The 20,490-nt window shown below is 44.2% G+C and overlaps 4 protein-coding genes across 4 annotated transcripts in view; 3 read left to right on the top strand and 1 right to left on the bottom strand.

Moving 5' to 3' along the window:
• LOC131890761 (protein sax-3-like) overlaps nucleotides 1–12,783 on the top strand; it is a 41,465-nt gene extending 28,682 nt beyond the window's left edge. Inside the window, exons 3-7 of the mRNA XM_059240171.1 lie at nucleotides 395–703; nucleotides 1,497–2,527; nucleotides 4,764–5,663; nucleotides 11,666–12,402; nucleotides 12,483–12,783. Coding sequence (XP_059096154.1) covers nucleotides 395–703; nucleotides 1,497–2,527; nucleotides 4,764–5,663; nucleotides 11,666–12,402; nucleotides 12,483–12,741 — 3,236 coding nt within the window. The 3' untranslated portion in view covers nucleotides 12,742–12,783. The remainder of the gene's footprint in view (nucleotides 1–394; nucleotides 704–1,496; nucleotides 2,528–4,763; nucleotides 5,664–11,665; nucleotides 12,403–12,482) is intronic.
• A 4,454-nt stretch (nucleotides 12,784–17,237) lies between these two features.
• Nucleotides 17,238–17,611, top strand: LOC131890768 (uncharacterized). Its single transcript, XM_059240180.1, has one exon. The coding sequence runs from the start codon at nucleotides 17,321–17,323 to the stop codon at nucleotides 17,609–17,611; it is 291 nt and encodes a 96-aa protein (XP_059096163.1). The 5' UTR covers nucleotides 17,238–17,320.
• An 8-nt stretch (nucleotides 17,612–17,619) lies between these two features.
• LOC131890763 (protein phosphatase 1 regulatory subunit 7-like) lies at nucleotides 17,620–18,711 on the top strand. Its single transcript, XM_059240173.1, has 2 exons — nucleotides 17,620–18,411; nucleotides 18,515–18,711. Exons 1-2 carry the CDS (start codon nucleotides 17,620–17,622, stop codon nucleotides 18,677–18,679), a joined length of 957 nt encoding a protein of 318 aa, XP_059096156.1. The 3' UTR covers nucleotides 18,680–18,711.
• Nucleotides 18,695–19,828, bottom strand: LOC131890764 (protein-S-isoprenylcysteine O-methyltransferase-like). Its single transcript, XM_059240175.1, has 2 exons — nucleotides 19,625–19,828; nucleotides 18,695–19,558 (listed from the first exon to the last, which is right to left on the bottom strand). The coding sequence occupies exons 1-2, from the start codon at nucleotides 19,691–19,693 to the stop codon at nucleotides 18,749–18,751; spliced, it is 879 nt and encodes a 292-aa protein (XP_059096158.1). The 5' UTR covers nucleotides 19,694–19,828; the 3' UTR covers nucleotides 18,695–18,748.
• Between the last annotated feature and the right edge of the window lie 662 nt (nucleotides 19,829–20,490).

Here is a 20,490-nt window from a genome sequence, read left to right as displayed (position 1 = left end):
TTGCCTTGCTCGTTTTGCACTTGCATTTGGATGCTCGGAAAAATACCGAGTGAGGATCCATTCTCGGACTCCTCCTTCTCGATCCAGGCAGGCAATTCTGGCCTTTGTTGTTGTGACACCCTGTCCCGAAAGGGAGCTTGAAAATGCGAAGATTTATTATCAAAACTAGGATGCAGTTTTGCTGCGTTGTACCCAGAGAAAACTGAAAGAAATCGAGTGGAACCAGGAGTCGGACTGGCACATTCAGCAACACATGAAAAGAAATGGTTTGAGTTGGTTCGCAATTTGATCCCCAGTCCACTCTTGACTTGAGCACTGCCAAAACGAACCAGCCAATCGAGGCACGAGCATGTTATTGGCATATTAATGTGACCTCGATCCTGTCCAATTTCAGATTTGAAGCACGATTTCCCGTCCGATGTGCGACCACCCTATCTTTCTCAAGAGCCCACTTTTGAGGGCATCTCAGGCTCCAATATTGAACTGCCGTGCCAACCGCCCGAAGGCAAACCTCAGCCCAAAGTCAGTTGGAAGCAGGGAGACCGACGATTGGATTTGGGCAACCTCAACCGCTTGAGTATCAGCCCCAACGGCCATCTCCGGATCCGGGATCTCCAACCCTCGGACGAGGGCTCTTACCAATGTGTGGCCTCAAATATGGCCGGGAGTCGAGAATCCAAGCCAATGAAACTCAACGTTCTCCGTAAGTCATTCGAAGGGCCCGGCTGGCACCCAGCGTCCTTTTTACTCGTAATTTAGCCCACTTCATCACTCACAAAAATGGTTATCATGGCACCACCTCGAACGGCAGCCACACGATGTCAACAACTGAAATACTAGGCTGGACTCAACATCGTAACTCAATCTTGTTTGTGGGTGCATGTGCTCTGCTCATGAGCTGGTTTGTTGGATGTTCATCGGTCGTCGACCAGGGGAGGTTTTACTCTCAGGTGAATGGATAATGGCTCTCCTCTCTGACTAAAAGGCATTCCCCTTCACTTCCCTCTTGGTTGATGTGTACTTGAGTTTGACACCTCATTACCTTTTGGTTTACGATCCGTGCTGGTCGAAGGGCTGACTGGCTTGAATTCTTCACATTTTCAATTCCTCACACATGCAAGGGGGAGCTGGTATCCAGCAACTTATTCAGCCATCATCACTTACCTCGCCTCTCTTTGGTGGCTGCCGCTGCCATATGAAGAAAGATGAGTTTTTTCATTCTTGCTTGACGAGGAAGATTTAAGGAGTTATTTGGGGGAGGAAAAAGCCTTTCTTTTTGGACTTGTTTGATTTGAACAATGGTGTGAGGGCGTACAATGGGGAATTGAGCATTGCGGCCTTCCGTTTCGGACAAGGTCAGGGACGAGGGACGAGAGACGGGAGAATCTACTTGGAACGGAAGGAAAGACGAGATAAAGAAACGAGGTGGCAAAAACTCGCCTTCCTTTTCATACCAAAAATGAAAGTGAAATGACCTAATTTCGTATTCTTTTCAGGATCACCATTCTTTATCCGAGCTCCTCAAAACACTTCCGTCCTCATTGGGAAAGACACTTTTTTGGATTGCGTGGCCAACGGAGAGCCCAAGCCCGACATCACCTGGACCTTCAACGGGGAGCGACTGAGTCCATCACAGGCCCATAACGTGCCTGGCAAGGGAATCCAGTTCCGAAAAGCAACCTTGGACCATAGTGGAACATACATATGTAGCGCCACCAGCCACATTGGCACCGTGTTCGCTCGGGCAGACCTCTATGTGCAAGAACCTCCTGTGATACCCGTTCCCCCACAAGGCGAAGTTGAGGTCAAGGCGGGCACTTCGGTGACCCTGGACTGCTTAACTAACGGCAGGCCGGACCCAATGGTAATATGGATGCACGAGGATGAGCGGACTTTCCTGCTGCCTGGAGACAGCACCGACATCTTGGAAGTCACGCCTCGCGGACAGCTGATAGTTCAAGAGGTGTTCTACCCGATGCAATTCATTTGCTTTGCTGTGAATATTGTTGGCTCAACCATGGCCAAAAGTCAGATCTCCGTGAAGAGCGAGTCCCTGGAATTGGGGCTCTCGGCCACAAATTTAAAGAAACGATCCCGTGACCAGTTGCAGGGTGGCGTGGAAATACTCGAAATCGGCGGACAATCACCAACGTCTATTCGCGTGGCCTGGCGACTCACACATCCGAGCACCGATCTCAATTTGGTGGATGGGTTCTACATCCTGTACCGCGAGGCTGACCATCCTGAACATTTTAGCTTTACATCGTTAACGGTCCTTCATGCGGCAGCCACATCGTATGTGGTTAACCGCTTGATGCCGTTCACCAAATATCAATTTGTTGTGATCCCGTTCCAAAGAGGCTCTGCCGGACAGGCTTCTCCATTGATAGAGGCCTTCACCGAAGAGATCAAGCCCACCCATGCTCCTACACATCTCAATTGGAGACAAGTCAATGCCAGTTCCATCGAGATCAGATGGGATCCACTCAACGAAGAGAAATTCAAGGGCGTGCCTCAAGGATATCAGGTAAGAGTGGTTGCCAATTAATTCATGCCGCTTCAAACACCACGTGTTCTCATCCAAGGAGAAAAAAAAAACAAAATGAGCAACGCCCTGTCAAATTCCAAGCACAACTGTGGCCCACTAGTGATAGGATCAATGCTAAGCAAAACCATTTTTTGCCCGAACTCCTCATCAGCCCTCACCAAATTGGCGGCTTAATTTGACTTGACGTAAAGCACCCAGCTTTTTATGGACAGACCTTCGTAATCGTTGGGACCCAGAGCGCCCCTTTTTAAGGTGGAGATATTAATTACAGCCTGTCTACGTACTGTACGCACTTAATACGGAGAGGAGTTGAATAGCATACCAACCAGGGTTTTGTTTAAGGTGGATATTCTGGGCTGCAAACGTGAAAAAGGCACTTTGCCAATCATAGGACATTCAACCACTTGAATATGTATCCGCGTACTCAAGTGTTTGGCCTGTATGGTTGAAGAAATGGCCGGAATTGGACCCATATTTGGAAGGTATGGACGGGGAGGTTATTGTACCATTGACAGCCCATGACCATATTCAAACTCGAAGGGGTTAAGAACAGAAATGAGGACGATCGAGATAGCACATAATCCAGGTTTTTTGGAGCGAGATTTTTTTCCTCTTCCCCTTCTGTCTGCCAGTATCTCACTCTCTCTCTCTCTCGCTCTCGCGTGCACAAAAGACGCGTTCAATTAGTGTTTCACTTGAGAAGGCAGTCATGATGTTTCTTCTTTGGGGAATCCATCACACATGCACATGGTCTCGTTCTTTCGAGTCATTCGAGCCACAGATTCACATTAGCCCTAGATCAGTTTCCAAACTACCCTCCTCTCTGTGTCATTGGGACAGTATAATTCACAAAGAAGTCGGGCCATAACACCCGTCTTGATCTTCAATTCTGTCTTTGAAAAGGGTTCCGGTAATGCAAATGGGTTGTAGGGAAGGCTAATGGCGCACGAGGTGGCAATTCTGTGCTAGCCTGGTTTGGAAGAACTGAAAATGATCGCAAATGATGTGAGACGCATAAGAGAGAGAGACAGATGAATTAAGAGCACCAAGATCATCACACAAGCATGACTTCATGAGAATGTGAGACCTTGCAAATACCATTGAGAGTGACTGGAGTTCGTTGTGAAGTGCACGTGCTTGGAAATCTCGGCTTTGCACTTTGTTCAGACTCGACCAACTAGAGCCCCATGACATGTGCGTCCACGGACGTCTCTCTTCTTTTTCATGTTTCTTTCCCCGTGTCCAATGGTCTTGAACCCATTCCCATGGTCTGAACTTGAGATTATCTGAAAATGGAAAAAGATCGTCTGTCCTCTGAAAAAAGTAAATCCAGGGTGGCGTCCCAAGTTCGCTTTCCTTTTCCATTACTTGGAAACCTCAATCTTGTGTGAGGTCTTCTAGTCGGGAAGCAAGGAAGAAGCCACGAATGGAACTTCTTTTTTTTTCGAGGCATTGGGCGTAGTTTTTGTTACCACGTTCCTGAATTCCTTTGGCTTGTGATGTTTCAAAGTTGCCAAATTTTATGTGGTAAAAGCCAAAATTTTCTCCCAAGTCGTGTCGATCGTAACTGACAGGATTACCTCTAGAAATTCTCTAGAGACTTGGGATATTTGCTTGATTTCATGGTAACACTAATCAAATGATTTGAGTAAAATGAGAAATAACAGCGAAACAAACACACTGACGAGAATGTTCGGGCTTTCCATTTAAAAGTCCATCTACCCAGGCATCATTTTCTCCCTGGAGCATCCGCGACTTTTCCTCTGTTATGGTTTGAGAGAAAGAGGAGAGTCAGGCCATTTTGCCGGGAACAACTTAGCCACTTCTCCAAATTAGTTATTGGTCCCCGGGTTTCCCAGAGGGGGCTGGGCTGGATGCTTGCTTCTCCAAACGAAAGTTGGGTGTGTGCGTGTGAAGGGAAAAAGAGAATGCGTGCTAGAGATGCCAAGAGTCGGATCTGGCATTTTCTTGTGCATCCTCCAGAATATCATCCGTCTCTAGCAATCATAATCATTATCCTCAACTAAAGACCTCCTGCGTATGTGGCCTTTGTTGACAAGGCCAGAAGAATTTCTTGTTCCTGACGAATGGCTTCTTCCGAAGGTTTGGCAACTGCCCCTCTCAGTAGGCTCACTCAATCCCAGATCATCTGGCTACCCTGCACTCCATGTTGTCTTTGCTCATTAATCAAAATCCGCTCTTTTGTTGCTTTCAGATCTTGATTTATCAGCACAATGGTCAAATCGCGTCCAATTTAAGTGTGCCTTGGCACTTGGCCCACGTTGTCTTGTCCAATCTGGAGCCTCACCACACATATCATGTTCAGATCGCTGGATTCAACTCCCAGGGCCTTGGCCCTTATTCCCAACGACTCGAGGTCAGGCCTGAGCCGGAATTGGCTTATGGGACGTCCTTAGCGGCCTCTGAAAAGGCAGTGGATAACAATAACTCATCCTTGGGTGCCTCATCATGGATTATCCCCACGGTAATTTGCTTCGCTGTCTTGGCCGTGATCTTGGCCGGATATGTGATCTACACGCGGAGTCGAGGCTCGCCCCGCTCTCCAACGTCCATGAGGCATCGACATAAGTTAAGGTTGCCGTCATTCTCGGCCACGTCCTTATCTGGTCAGAAATTGTTCTTTCCATCTCGTAATCGAAAAATGGATGTTCAAAAGGAGTTCCAACTCCTTCCGTCAGCAGCGTCAAACTCCAGCTCTCAAAGACCCCAGATCGCCAAAGCTTCGTCCTCGGCCGAGACCATGTATTTGGATCGACGATTCTCATCCGGAATTTTGGCCCGAACTCGACGAGGCTATTCCGAAGAGGACTCGGACTACGCCTACATTGACCGTTCCACTCATTCCATAACAGGCTATTTGAACTCACCCGACGAGCGGAATTTGTCGCCTTACGCCACAACTGAAATATCACCCCATCAAAGCGAGATGGGGGCCTCGTCCTCTTTAGGAGGCGGCTGTGATGTAATGCCACTGATGGGCTCCGTCTCGACCACATTCAATGACCTTATTCCCATGGGACCAGAAATGGGAGTTCATCAACAACGTCGCTCCTTGGGAGATCATCATATGGGGTCAACGGTGGTGACTCGACAGGTAAGGTCTACTGTATTAGCTGTCCATTCGATGACCTAACCTCTCAACATCCAGTCATCTCAACGAATAGATAAAAAAGTACAACTCCTTTTTGAAGGGCATATCCGGGATATCTGGGGTTGTTGAGGAATGGTTTCATTGAACTTGACAGCCTTGGATCCAGTTTTTTTTTTCTTTCTGGGTAGTGAGCATTCCTTTCGTGTTAGAGAACCAATCCTAGGTTTCCAAGAGAGATTTAAGTAAAAGGCAGAATAGTTCAAGTTTAAAATGTGTGTAATATGACAGTAGAATGTTAGAACAAAATTGGGCGAAGAATCCCATGCTTTGCAAAAAATAGCAAAAAGTAGCAAAAAGAATCTAACAGAGAACGAAACTTAGTTATCGTTCTGGATCTGGATCTGACCACTGGTCTCTCGTCGCTCCGTACTTGATCCTCGAGGAAAAGGGGAACAGACGAAAAAGTTCCCAATCGAATTAACATTCCTCTTGAAGTTCTTTTCCGCATGATTGGACTGGACAGCTGACTCTGGCTTGGCCATGGGTTCTCGGAGCGACTTTTTTGTTATTCGCCTGGCCTTGTATCTCCATGCCACATAATTAGGTTTCAATCCGAGACGAAACGGCTTATGTAGTGCAGTGCAAAGAGGAAAGCCATCACGAGTTGAGTGAGCCATCGCACTCATCATCATCATCTCCACCCATTGGATGTGGTTTTCAAGGTTGACTGGGTACCTATTGATTTCTTCTGCTCCACCAATCGATCGCACTCTCAAAGCATTAGCGGCCTTCGAGCAAAAGACCTTGACATCTGATTAAGTGGTTGACGGATTTGCCCGCGATAACGCCAAAAAGATCAACTCGGAAATTAAGTTGAAAAGTTGAGGTACTCAGCACCCGGATTTGATGCCATTTTCAGGTGGAACAATGCATGCTTCGATGATGAAACAATATGTTCTTCAGTGTGTGGAACATGGCTCAAGTTTTTCCTTTGAAATGTCAGATACAGACTTTGGTGAAGTGAAATCTTTGAACTCCATCGTACTTCCCGTATGCAACTAATTTAACATTTACGACTTGTGGCTAGTTTTTATAACACAGAGAAAGATAAGAGTCGGTCTTTTTTCGGATTCTATTGGTGAAATCTTGAAAATGTAATCCGTTGAAATGTGTTATTGATATGCTGTTGAAGACCCAATTATCGATTTTCGTTTGAAGACGATCATTTGCCCTCAATGGAGATTTGGTTGTCTAAAGGGCCGATAATCCAATCCAACATGAAGTTGACTTTATGAAATATGTGGATGCTTGAGCCGAAATACGTACACTTGTTCCATTGTCCCTGGGTTCTCACAGAAAGCAGGAGGATGGTGGTTGTTCTAACTGATATATATCTCTGGTTTATTGCCACTTTCTCTAGATGAGCCGTCGTTGGATCTTGGGGTGGTGTTCCCAAGGTTTGCAGCCTTCATGGGTCCCTAAAGATTACCTCGCTGCCAGTTTATCCACAATGAATTATAAGAATACACAATATTTGATGCCATTTAGATCGTATCAAAAGGCCGGAAAATTGGAACATGCGCCCTTCTTGTTTGGAACCTAAAGGGGGAGGCAGAAAAAACGAGAGACCGAGAGGTGATCTTTCTCAGCAGGCCTCGGCGTGTTCCACATGAATGGATCTCCACTCAGACTTTTATGGACCAGATGGCATTGCCATACTCTTCTTCTTTTTCTTCCCCTTGGTCCAACTCTCTGTTAGTAGTATACTGTACACTGGAGTATGTACTGCTCACTGTTGGCCATCTCGAGAGTAAGGGCATAAAAACTGGACTGAAAAATTGTGTTCCATCGTTCCACAAGGCCAGCCAACGGGGTGCTTCGTGGGCTTCACAGATTTTCGCCATAAATACCGAAAAGCATTCTCGACATTTTTTTGGCTTTCGAAATTCGAGCACAGATTTATCCCTACAGACCCTCGCAGGGAACCAAGTACGGATTTAGCCTTTATCCAAAAATAATGAGCTAAGTGAACAAAGTTTTTCAAGCAGATCTCCTCTACTGGAGTCAAAATTGTGAGGTACTCCCGAGGGAACTCTCAATCATAAAGCCTGTTCAAAAGGACCTCGGGACTTCTAGGACAACTCTCCTACTTCTTGAAGAATAATTGGCCAATCGAAAAGGTAGACTATAAATTCAAAACTTTCTTATTTGGACATGGTGTACGGGACGGCATAATTGAAAATGAGTCCTAACTGTGTTTAAGCGCTTCTACCTTAAGCTGAAGGTTACCATGAAACAAGAATTTCCTTTTGGACCTGTTCGTTTGCAATGCGTTACGCCCCATTGCCCCCTAAACCATCTACAGACGCAGGTTAAATCTATGATTGAGTGACGGGACCATTTTCTACCGCAAAGTAACAAAGCAAACTCCAATACTGTAACCGGGCCAAGTGGTTGTAGCTAGGCCTCTCTTTCCATATGCTCGTTGGCCTTTGGAAGCCCCCGCCCTCAACGGTATGTGCGTACGAGGGCAAGGTGATTCATGAAGCAGGGCAAATTACGCTCGTAAATCAGTTCCCACCGTGTGCCGATCGTCAAGACCTTGGGTGGTCGTCCGCGTTTTGGAAACAACATTGGAACCTGGGACCTTCATTGACTCATGATGGGAAGGTACCTTCGAACTTAGAAACCCGACGGGTAGATATCGGTAGGTAATTATTTTCTGGCAGACCTAACCCGTGGTTGCCGCATTACTCTTCAGGGGATCACATCTACACACACACACCTACATGCACGCTCGCATCGGGGCCCCGACGAAATGTTCCAAATTTGGAGCACCGCGAGGTATTCTTCGAGCCTGTTCTCACCGTACAGACTGGTACGGATCTTGGTCGTTCTGAGGAGGAAAAAGGTACACTTGGGACCTGGAATTGTGAAAAAAGTCGTAAATTAGGTTTCAAGAGGACCTCGCTTTTAACTCTGTGGCATCATCACGCCTCTTGGCTTGGTAGCTTGGTGCAAGAAAAGGTGTACACCACCACACTTTGTTCCATGAAGTAAAATTCAAGATGTGGTCGTTCTCCTGCCTAAGATGGTGTTCCTGGCACAATTAAGTTATTTTCACGGTCACGTTCCACATCTGGTCCTCTTAACGATATTTCCTTCTCTCCAAAGTTCGTCTGGGAAAGTCCAGAGATGAAAAAAGTGGGGTCCCTACTCGACACAAGTTTTGGTCGTCATTAAAGAAATTTGAGAATGATTGTTCGATGCCACGAATTTGTATTCATGATTTTTGCTTTCATTGAGTTGATCCTCAGTCCTTGAACTCATCAGTAAATAAGCAAGTTTATCGAATCATCTGCCCATAAATAAAGGGTTGAATTTGAGCAAAATTTTCAATTCATTCCGTTTGAAGATACTCCTAAAATATTATCAAAAATCTGAGAATGAAGAATTAAGGAAATCAAAGCTATGGAAAGAGAAGCTCCGCCCTCTTATGTCTACTCTATATGCACTCTAGTGGGGACACTTTATATGCTAGTAAAATTTCTATCCATGGCACGAACTGACACGATTGACAACATAGGATCATCCACTTCGGTCTTACAACTCTAAAACTTGGGTTTCAAAGTAAAATGAGAATGATTTTGGCCCAAAACTGTCTAGCTGGCATCCCCCCTCTCAATAAAGGCTTGGATTATTATTCTTTCCCAGTTGTGTCATGGACCTTTATATTCAAATTGGAACAGGTTGGAACTTGATCCTAATGGCTTTAAAACAGAGCTTAATGTCAAAAGTTGGGCCTTGGAACCACTCCTCCGTGGTAACGAAGGGTGAATCGACCTTTCTCTGGCAGTGACAAGATTGCTTTTGGGAGCGCAAACTTTTCCCCTCATCTCGGTCGCTTAATGAACACACAATGGCCTCTAGGGCATTCAAAAAGAGCCCACCAATGGCCACTTTCTAATATGAACAAGAAAGATGTGAAAAAAGGATGGCAAATGTCCTGGGGCAAAGAGAGCCGATGCACACTGCTTTTCTGTTAAGCGAGGGAGATCAGGAAAGGATTTCGACCCGAAATCGCTGTGCAATCACTTTCTTTTTCTTTTTATATATTTTTTTTTTTGTTTAAGAAAGTTCCTGGCCTTTGGGCGGCTTTGCGACCTTCACTTCTTTGCCTCGCTCTAAAATCAAGCGGTTTTCGGAAACGGATAACCTTGAATTAGATCACCCTTGAGAACAAGGCATTTCGTTCATTTCCATTTATTGGAGGAATTGGCCAAACTCCGGTTTTTCCAGTGTTCAACCCTTGTTATGTTTTTACAGTGCTTGTAAATAGGGGGCTGACAGCTAGGAGACGAGAGCTAAAGGGACACCTCGAATGAAGACTGGAGAAGGCACTTAAGCTGCTTTAATCTGAAATTTCCCATTCTGAAAAGAATGAATATCATTAGTCCGTCTTTCTTTGGTCTGCTTGCGAACTCTCCTCAGTGGCCTTTTCGGGATTGAGTCCCGGTAAAGGCCGGCGATCTTTCCCCTTAGAACTTGAGACTTCTATTGGCACCATCCTCGACCTAATAAGAGTTTGTGGTAAACGAAAAGAAATGCGACCACGGTCACCCGAAACCAATTGGATTACTACTTAAGAAAGTCACTTTTGACAAGTTAGCTGGGAAAAGAAAGTGGGAGGTTATTTTGAAAAACTTGGCCAACACGGGCTTTTCGATGTTGACTTTCCGTAAAATAATGGTCTTTCATTGATGATCCTTGCTCTATTTCTAAATCGTCCTCAAGTCGAGTACAGTTCTTCCTTTAGAAGAAAGGAAAGTGAACGGTATGTGTGTCAAGGACCATGTGCTTTCTAGATTAACTTTTACTTTTATCGAAAGTGGCCAATCGCCCGAAGATTTGAGGATTCCTGCTCTCTTTACATATTGGCTTTGGACTTAAAGCAATCTTGAGGAGGTCAATTGGTCCTTGAGTGGGATGTTGAGAAAGGAAACGGAAGGAATAAACCACTCCAAAAGTGAGCCGTTGTTGCGGCATTGAAAAGTAATGAAGACATACTAATTTGACAATTACGACGAATCCGGAACTATATATATAGAACGTTGAATCTCAGGCTTTGGTCCGGAAGGAAGATCAAGCTTTTTTCTTGGGGAAACATTTTCAGTCCCTGAGCTACTTGTGAGATTCAAAATAACACCCTGTGGCGGATGGCTTCTCGAGATTGATGCTTGAAAAAAGTAGTTGTTCGCATCAGAGGCAAAGTTCCATTGTAAAGTGTTCAACAGATTGGAAGTTGGTTTAATTGGAATGAAAGGAAAAGGTCATTAGTTTGGGCCAATATTTGTTCGGTTTCTATGGGTTTCCCTCCAACGATGATTTACTATTGGACCAATAGGAAGAACATCATGTCCAATCACTGTTTGGGTCATTGCACACAAGGATTCGAAGGACATGATGAGAATATTGCCTAATAATGCGAGATTACTCATGATAGAAAGTAATTCGACATTCTTGGAGAATTCACCTTTTTTGCCCCCGCTAATGGGCCTTGAATTCTGCCAGAACGAGCTTCTTTTATGGGAATTCATATCCCAGCACACCTTGGGTCCAATGGATTTTTCATCCTGGGGGAAAGAACCTTGTTCTCACTCGATTTTTGGTGGGTAATCAATTACCACAAATTTTGCTGCCTCGCACGTTTTCCATCTTCGTTCAATCCTTTTGTTCACATTGGGCTTTGAGCACCGCCTTCTCCACTTTCTTGACTCCATGATTTGGGAACTGGATTCAGAAATGCCTCAAAGCGGTAAACCCCATTAGCAGTATGGGCCCCGCTTTCCGCAGTGGCTTTCTGGCTCTGAGAATTAGGTGGGACATTCAAGGTCATATCTATGGTGCAGAAAACTCGAGTTCGATCTTAGGATGGGGTTCGAAAATCGTCATTGAAAGAAGTAAAAAGGCGTGATTAGAATTTGGGATTTTTGTTTCTTTTCCAGCCTGTTCGGGCCATGATCGGACCTCGAGGCCGTCTGCGGCAGCCTCTCAATGTAACTGCCTACACCCACGCCCCTCTTCACGCGTCTTCCGACCATATATACGCCATTGTTGCAACGCCCGAGCCCATGTTGAGAGCTACCAATCCGTTGTTTACCTCATTTCGTGGCACAGGTGGGATGGGAGCGGGATCACGAGGGAGGAATAGCGGTGATGCTTGTGGAGCTGATGACGGTCAGATTCGCTCTAGTGCTAACTCGCACGTGTTAGAGTCTAATAGCTCTCTGGAGAGGCCCATACCTAATCTGGTGGATTTACTTCCTCCTCCGCCAATGCACCAACACCAACACAGCCAAGGTCAGACAACGGTCACTACGACTTCTCAGGGAGTTCTGCCCATGGATCCTTTGCTGCAAATGGATTCGACTCGAGTGGACACGACAACAGACCTGTCAGATCTCTACTCGGTGGTCAAGCCCAAAAATGGATCAAATAACCCTTCAATCTCGTCCAAGTCCAACTCTGGGACAAGCAAACGTAGGAAACTTCGGAAACAATCAATGAAGAATGAGAGACCGCCCAAGGAGTCAGATTGGAAAGACATGGACGATGCTGATACGAGCTCCATTGATTCCGAGGAGGAAGAGTCGAAAATGGTGAACAACACGCCAAGACCGGATCTTATTCCGGGCAAAGGGGCATTATCTCCGGGTTTGCCGTCAACTTCAGCGGACAAAAGGTAAGAAGCGGAAAAAGCCCAGGGTGACTGACTGACTGCGTTAACTTTAATCCTAATCCGGTGATTTTGGTCCATTTCAGGAAAAGAGAGAAGAGCCTTCCGCGCCGAAAAACACGTGGACAACGTGACCAACAACGGAAACGGTCCTTGAATCAGGGTGGGCCACAAAGCCTGCCATTGTCGCCGATCTCACCAGCCCCCGGATTTCACAAGTCTGATTCCGATTACTCATTCCATGAGGGTCTACTATTGTCATCCACTCAGGCTGTCAAGCAAGCTGTCAGAGAAGCCGAGATCAAAGCTGCTCTCGCCAATGCAAACCTGGAGGAGTCCAGATAATCCGGACCTTCTCCACAAGAAGCGCAGGATTAACACCTCGTCCACGGTTACGTGAAACATTACGTCTGAGGAAAAAAATATAGAAAGAAACCAAACAAACACTGTCAGTCCCTAGTTTTCTCTTTTCTTGCACTTGCTTTATGTCAGGGGAATATGTGGCAGTACATAGTGGCCTTTCATGGCCTGTCAATCAAGTGGAAATGGAGAATGGATGATGCACGGACGAACAAACCATCCATCCATTATCTGAAAGGTTTGCACTTGAAATAAATATTTATCAAACAAATTGTTGGGTTTGGTCACAGCTAGGGCTTGAAACTGGCAGTTTCTGATGTTTTAATGTAATTGTACATGCGTTTTCTGTTTTACTATAAATGCATAGATCATTTGAAGGCAGAAATGAACTTTGATAAAAAGCACAATTTACAACGCAACACCGGTGCCAAATACAACGCAACCTTAGCCCCATTTTCATGTCAATTCGCCGACTTGTAGAGAACTCAGGCGATATGTCCAAAGTAATGTAACAAACACTAGATAAATTTCTAACTTTCGGCCTGCTCTTGGTCAGCTACATAAGCTTTTGACAACACAACTTTAAACCAACCACTTTGCAAGCAAATAATTTAAAAATGACCCGTCTGTAATTTAATTGAGAAGATCTACATTTCTTCTTTCATTACTTAAATTCGAAAAGTGTCCCCGAGCTGCTATGACCCCGAGCAGGCCGATTTGGCGGGAAGTTCGTCCTCAGTCCATATTTCTAAAAGTTTGTGGGTAAATTCATCGTATTTGGCTTACTCACGGGCCAACCGAGTTTATTGCAAGAAATTGCCTGCAACATAGAATGTAAAAAGAGGCGTTGCCAGTGTCTGATTAGGTTAATTATTTGAAGTTTAGACTCTTGCCTTCGAAAATTGAGCATTCTGGTTGGGAAGGCAGGGTTTTAGTTAGGGGTAATGAAGCAAGGATTTGTCTCAACAAATAATAACTTTGTAATTGTCATTCTTTTGTAGACAACTTTCGTCGTCCTGACAGAATAGCTTGATTGATTACATCAGTGAGAATACGAAACTTGTAAGATACAAATTGATATCTCCGACAAGTCTACCAGAGAATGATGACTTCGACTACGTGCTAATAGCTAGTTTTGATCATTTAATATTTAATCAATTAATTCAAATGACAGTTGCCATAAAATCCAGACGAATGACCACAGAGAAAATTCAGTTATCAAATTCCCAGTAACAATAGTAAGGAAGACCGCAAAAATACAACTGAAATTTGTTGAATCTTCCAAACCACCGTCTTAAAAAATTCAACTACATTAATCTAAACTTGAAAGGCAGGATTAGTCAAACCAAGGAAAGGTTCAACTTTTTGTAGTTTAACGACAAAAATGTCATAAACATTTTTCCAACCCAACTTGATTATCATCAGAAAAGGGAACAAATTGAACATAAAAAAATGTTTATCGCCCTCAATTTTTGCAAATTCCTGCACACTGAAAATGAATCTGTTCAATTTCTAAATCATTACCCATTGCAACAAGTTAATACTCCAAGATTTCTCTTTTTTGTTTCCTCTATGTTTAAGTAAGTAATAAATATCTAATAAGCAGCCACCATGCAATGATCTAACAATATAAATCAAATAAGAACACAAAATCGGAGTCATCACAATCAAGTCAATTATATGGTAGCTTTTACAGACTTGTTTAGTTGTTTGTCTCAAAGGAGGAGGCCTGATATTTTAAGTTCAAGCCGTATTATGGGCTCAATTTTTTTGAAATTTGTTTTGAAGCCTTTTCTGATCATGTTCAGTATGAACTAATTTTGAATTAAGTGAATAATGAATGGTTCAAGAGACAAGAAATTCTCGCTTTCTTTCGAAATCCATATCTCTACGGGGTGTTTCAGCAAAAATGAGGTATTAGGTATGGATTTTATATATTCTTCAATTGCTTTTGAACGGCTGAATATAGTTCAATAAGAAAATTGTAAAAGTTAATTTAATCTTGGCGTCGTCTTCCCATCAGATCCCAATACCCCTAAAAACCACCACCTGTGCCAGATGCTTGGTTCGGAAGACACCTTGGACATCGCCTTTTGCCCATTCAATCTACCTACCGTTCCTCCAGGTGTTAACCAGGTCCACCTTGAAAATCTTCTTATTACTGACGATTTCGATGGTGGTGCACTTGTGTCTGAGGAAGTTGAAGATCTCCTGGCATCTTTCTCGGCGTTTCATCTACATGGCATCAGTCAGAAGGTGCCTCGGAACACTTACAAACGATTTGAGGCCAAGATAGAGGTCAACAGCGCGTGGATGGCGGGTTTGGAGACCTGGAGCTGGTAATTGAGCTTCTTCATGCTCTTGGTGGTGTCGGCCATCACTTTGGCCTGGAATGCGTTGATGAAAGTCTCATCTCGCTTCTTGTCTTGGCCACCACTTCCAGGACTCCTCTCCGAGCCTAAACCGGCCTCCTTGGCTCTTTTGATGCGGCCAATGGCGGCCAAACTGATGCCGACAATGCCTTGATATCAGAATGTGGCACTTGGGTGTCCAGGAGATCGTGGACAAGTTGGTGTTTTTGCTGCTGTGGACTCATTTTTAGGGCTAGAGATGCAGTTCAGAAACCAAACGAGATGTCTTTCTCTCCTCATTAATGCTGTTAAAGCAAACGACTTCATCCAGCCAGTATTTTACAATCCAAATTCAAATGAAATTATTGCTCATTTTTGGTAAACACCCTGTAGATGTCTGTGGTCTCGTAGGGAAGAACTAAGTATGTACATCATTTTTGAACTAACCACTTCACAAAATGGAGAGTATACTCGGACGGCGCTTCACTCTACAAATCACAGGAACGTCAAAACTTTCCTACTGGAATCTACTTCATCATCTACACCTGTAAAGTTTTAAAAGTGTGCAAAAGGAGACCCGAACGGTGTGCAATGCTACATACTTTTAAATGCTGTCCCATAACACGGGCGTTGCTTTCGCCCCCCGAATAATGAACGTGTCTCATGTATCCAACCTCATTGGAGAGGCCCGATACTCGTCAATAAACTACCTTTCTCCCGTCGGGTCTTCTATGTTGGAAAAAATCCCCGTCCCAAATTCAAAGAAGACCTGGATAACTTCATCCAAACCATTCCAGACCAACCCTCAATACTCGGTTATCATCGATCAACAAATTCAAACTCGATTTCTGATCAGATTTACTTTCGATTGATTGTGTGGTCATGTTTTTGTGCCTTGACTCCATTTAAGACATATGTTTGTGTACAGTAAATAAATAAATAATAATACGCACAGCAACCAAGGAGCAACGGAGGCAGTCACACCTGGATACAAGGAAGTCAGAGAGGTGAGGCGGAATAGCAAAGCCCTCGAAAGGGGCCTTAACGCAAGATCTTAGGGTTTTACTTCGCAATCGTCTTGCAGAAATTCGAGATCATCTCCTGGCAACACTGCGTAGCTTGTATTTTTGATCTGCACTCTGAATTGTTTATAGTAGTGCTATCTAGAGGGCTAGTACATGCCCTCTAGTGTTATCTAACGCAATCGCTAGCTTTCTGATCTGAGATTACAAAAACAAAGATAAGATTTAGAATTGGTGAACTCTGGCCTTCTTTTTTCAGCGATGAAAGTTGTGTGAAAAAGATAAAAAAAGTACAATGGGGGAACATAAAAAGAACATTCGGAAGAATAAAACTTTGTTTGTAATGTTGAAGTGATTTAGAGAAATAATGTGGGGGAGCAGAGGGGGGGGATATAAGTCTCGATGTTGATGCTCAAGTTTACACGGTATGATTGAAGTTTGGACAGACATAAGCAATTCACATAAACTAGCCTTTTAACTATCTGGCCTACATGAAAACATGGCATGGACACGACTAGATAACAACATAAATTTGCCTGTTTGAATTCAATATTTCGCTTTAAAGAGTTGGGGAAAAATGCGAAAAAGATTTTAAAAGGGCAAAAAATGTTCCAATGGCAAAGAAGTTGTTTTTAGACCCATTTGTTGTTTCTTTTCTGCTACAAAATGCTGGACATACAACTGCATTTATTAGCCTACCTACAAAGCTTATTTGTATCGTGTTATTAACACGATATTAGAATTTCTTCTGAAACAGAAATGGACCCCAATGACTAAATGGATAGAAATGTTCTAGAATGTGAAAGTAAGTGAAAAGAGTTGACAAATAGTCGCATAAGCGTCGAAAAGTGAGGAACCGGCTTAAAAAATAGAGAGAAAAAGTGGTTTTTGCCCAAAATCGTGACACTGGTTTTGGGCACAAACTGGCTTTGCTGGCCGACGTGGCTTGAGCAGACGGTGAAAATTAGCATCAAAGTCCAAAAATTGGCGCGCCTGGCTACTGTTCATTTCTCAGGGTACTCCACCTTACCAGGAGCTGAACTAATATCACTGGCCGAAAAAGGCTCCATGGGCGGAGGCAATGTCGCCACTTTCCAATGCAGCGCTTTATCTTTGGTCAGCTGTTTCACAACGTTTGGTTGTGTTGGAGCCTCCACAATCTACAAGAGCATGCAGCATCCAATTTGAGTCATGGCTCAAGGGAATTCAAAGTTGAAGAAGCCGCAGAAAAAGAAGCTCAGTCAGAAGCAGACCAAAGTCAAATCCGGGGCCGTTAAGAAGGGTGGACCTAAGACCATCACGCCCAAACGCGGCGCACCTCTCGAGGCTCACAAGGTCAAACGAATCATCGAGAAAAGCATCCACAAGACCATCGAGTCCGAACTCAGTGCTAGAGCCTATCAAGTGGAAGAGGGCAAGAACTTCAAGATCATTGAAGCCAAAAACTTGGGCAAGAAGAACAAGAAGAGCAAGAATACCTAACTCCCAACATGTCCAAAAACGACACTGAGCCGCATTCCGGGGCGGAGAGTGAGGAGGAGACTCAGAACAAGGTAGAAGAGGCTCAGGAATTGGTCATTTTGGAGCCCGATGCTTTGGATGTGGATCTGAATCATGGGAAGATTGCCAAGATTGAGAACCTAGAGACCTTGGAGAGAGTAGAGACGTTGTGTTTGCGATGGAACTTGATTACCAAAATCGAGAACTTGTCTACGTTGACGAGTTTAACCGAATTGGACTTGTATGATAACCAGATCACCAAGATCGAGAACTTGGATGCTCTGGTGAACTTGACGTCTTTGGACATTTCGTTCAATCGCTTGAGGAAGATTGAAGGTCTGGAGAACTTGGTGAACCTGGAGAAGCTCTATCTGGTGTCCAATAAGATTACGAAGATTGAAAACGTGGGTCATTTGAGTGAACTGAAACTTCTGGAATTGGGCGATAACCGCATTCGAACCATTGAAAACCTCGAGGGTCTCGAGAAGCTCAAGGAGTTCTATATTGGCAAGAACAAGGTGACTAAGATTCAGAATTTGGAAGCGTGTCCTCATCTAGCCATATTGAGTCTTCAAAGCAACCGGATCGTCAACATAGAGGGTCTCCAAGCTCTGAGCGAGTTGGATCAGTTCTACATTTCGCACAATGGGGTCGACACCATTCAAGGCCTCGATAACAACAAGGCCTTATCCACCTTAGACTTGGCCGGGAATCGCATTTCCAAGATCCAAAACCTCGACCATCTGGAAAACTTACAGGACTTGTGGATGAATGACAATCAGGTAAGAGTCTTAAGATCCAAGATCCTTGCTCGCCCAAAGGAGAAATTGCAAGTCATCGTTGGGTCCTCTTGATTTCGCACCTAGTAAACAATTTCATTTCTAGGTATCGGATTGGAATGACATCAACCACTTGGCCGGCCTCAATCAACTCGGCACCATCTACATGGAACGAAATCCCATCCAGACTCAGAGCAGCGCCGATTACCGGAGAAAACTCAAGCTTTCTCTTCCACAACTCACCCAAATTGATGCCAGTATGTGTAGATAACAATTGAACTTGAAATACATGTTCTTTCTACATTTTCACGTCAACATAATTAAGTTATCACATCAAGAATTAGCCTTCTTCTTGTATAGGGTAACCGGATATGAATGGCAATCCGGATGGCACCCGTTGCTTGTACTCTTCATATTCTTCTTGAAAGAATGCCAAGAGAGTGTGTTCCTCTAGATAAGTCCGCTCATTGAAGAACAACCATGACACAATGGCATACGCCACCACACAGACGGGATTACACAACACAATCTGAGTGCCAATGGACCAATAGAACCAACCCACATAACTCGGGTGTCGCATAATTGAGAACACCCCATCCGTAACCAATTTATGGTCTTCCCGCTTCTCAGTTTGAACAATGTGACTGAAACTGCGTCCGGCGTGAACCATGGCCACTTTCCGTAGAATCTCACCTCCCAAAACCGGGATCACTCCCAATGCACTGATCAGTTTGTAAGCTTTCAAGGGTGGATAGAAATACCACTCCAGAAAGAACTCAGTCCAACTGAGAACTGCCGCAATGTGATAAGCCGGACTGTGATTGAGTAGGAATGAATCCGTACTCAGATTACATGGATTCGTAATGGCCGTGGCAAAATATTCAGAGTAATGAAATGTCCCCATGATGATCAAATACCATCCAAAGATGCTCAACGTGTCAAAGAACGACACGTATACCCCCATGGAGAAGGTTAAGCCACAAAATGTGGCCCTCCACCAATGGCTGAAATCATCGACTTGTTCCGTCTCACATACTTTGCCCACCAAAGCGAAGAACAAGGCGTAGATGAGTAAATAAGTCATCCCTATGGCCCAATGCTGCCCTCCAGGCACTAAATTGACCACGATCAATCCCAGGAGAGCACATATCTGAAATAGACATATGCTAATTCAAGGAGTGTTAGTCAAGACTTGAGTGGTTTACTGCTGTCTTACCTGTATTAAAAAGGCCACTAAGGTCATCCGGGCCAGCCGGTGAGGAATGAGACTTTTCAAGATTTCCATGTCGAAGTGAGGAGGTCAATGCAAGCAACTTATTAAGCCATGCTCAACGTGTTCCACAACCATGAAGAACTGAGCTCCTGGCAATTTCCATTTGTTTCAATCACAAAACGGCGAAGTTAGAAGCCGACCAGGGTCGTCGAAAACTGACTATTCAAAGCCAAATCTAACTCATTTTTCGAACGGTATAGAACAGAGGGACAGCTATTGACGTCAGGTAGTTAACGTAATCGGTTTTTTTTCTAAATTGTGTGCTTAATTGTATTTATTAGTTTAGAACTATGTAAAGAAATGACAGTCAGATTCGTGACGGGCCGAGCTAGTCTTTGTTGGTGGAACAATATGACAAGAGGAACTTGCCAGAATTAGGCACGTGCTGAGCCGAAAAAATACCACGGATTGATTCATCACATGTGTAGGTGTACTTTATCCCCGAGGAGGACCACAACATATAGTAGGACCTTCCATAATATGCATGAAAAGCGACACAAAATTAAACAAAATGTCTAAGGTTAGCGATTTACAAACTGTTGGAGAGACCTAAAAATTTTCGAACATGTTCTATCGTTGCCACAAAAAGTAAGCAAGCCAAGAGCGCATTCATAAAACTGTGAAATATGTATATGTACATTCCATTGCATAGGGTTATCATTTCAAATCACGAATTTTCGTGGAGATCTCCATTTCTCATTCAATCACAGTTGACCGGCTATTTCTTTAAACTATTACGGATGACCACCTGCTGTACGGCCAAGGCGCCATTTCTCATTCAATCACAGTTGACCGGCTATTTCTTTAAA

Source organism: Tigriopus californicus, chromosome 11, assembly GCF_007210705.1.
Source record: "Tigriopus californicus strain San Diego chromosome 11, Tcal_SD_v2.1, whole genome shotgun sequence".
NCBI lineage: Eukaryota > Metazoa > Arthropoda > Copepoda > Harpacticoida > Harpacticidae > Tigriopus > Tigriopus californicus.
The sequence above is the reverse complement of the archived record's forward strand: the minus strand, read 5'-3'. Positions and strand labels throughout refer to the sequence as shown.

Coding starts and splice junctions, on each gene's coding strand:
- LOC131890768 (XM_059240180.1), top strand. CDS start 17,321: ATGGCTCAAGGGAATTCAAAGTTGAAGAAGCCGCAGAAAAAGAAGCTC.
- LOC131890764 (XM_059240175.1), bottom strand. CDS start 19,693: ATGGAAATCTTGAAAAGTCTCATTCCTCACCGGCTGGCCCGGATGACC. Junction 19,559..19,624: donor TAGTGGCCTTTTTAATACAG/GTAAGACAGCAG, acceptor TGTCTATTTCAG/ATATGTGCTCTCCTGGGATT.
- LOC131890763 (XM_059240173.1), top strand. CDS start 17,620: ATGTCCAAAAACGACACTGAGCCGCATTCCGGGGCGGAGAGTGAGGAG. Junction 18,412..18,514: donor TGTGGATGAATGACAATCAG/GTAAGAGTCTTA, acceptor TTTCATTTCTAG/GTATCGGATTGGAATGACAT.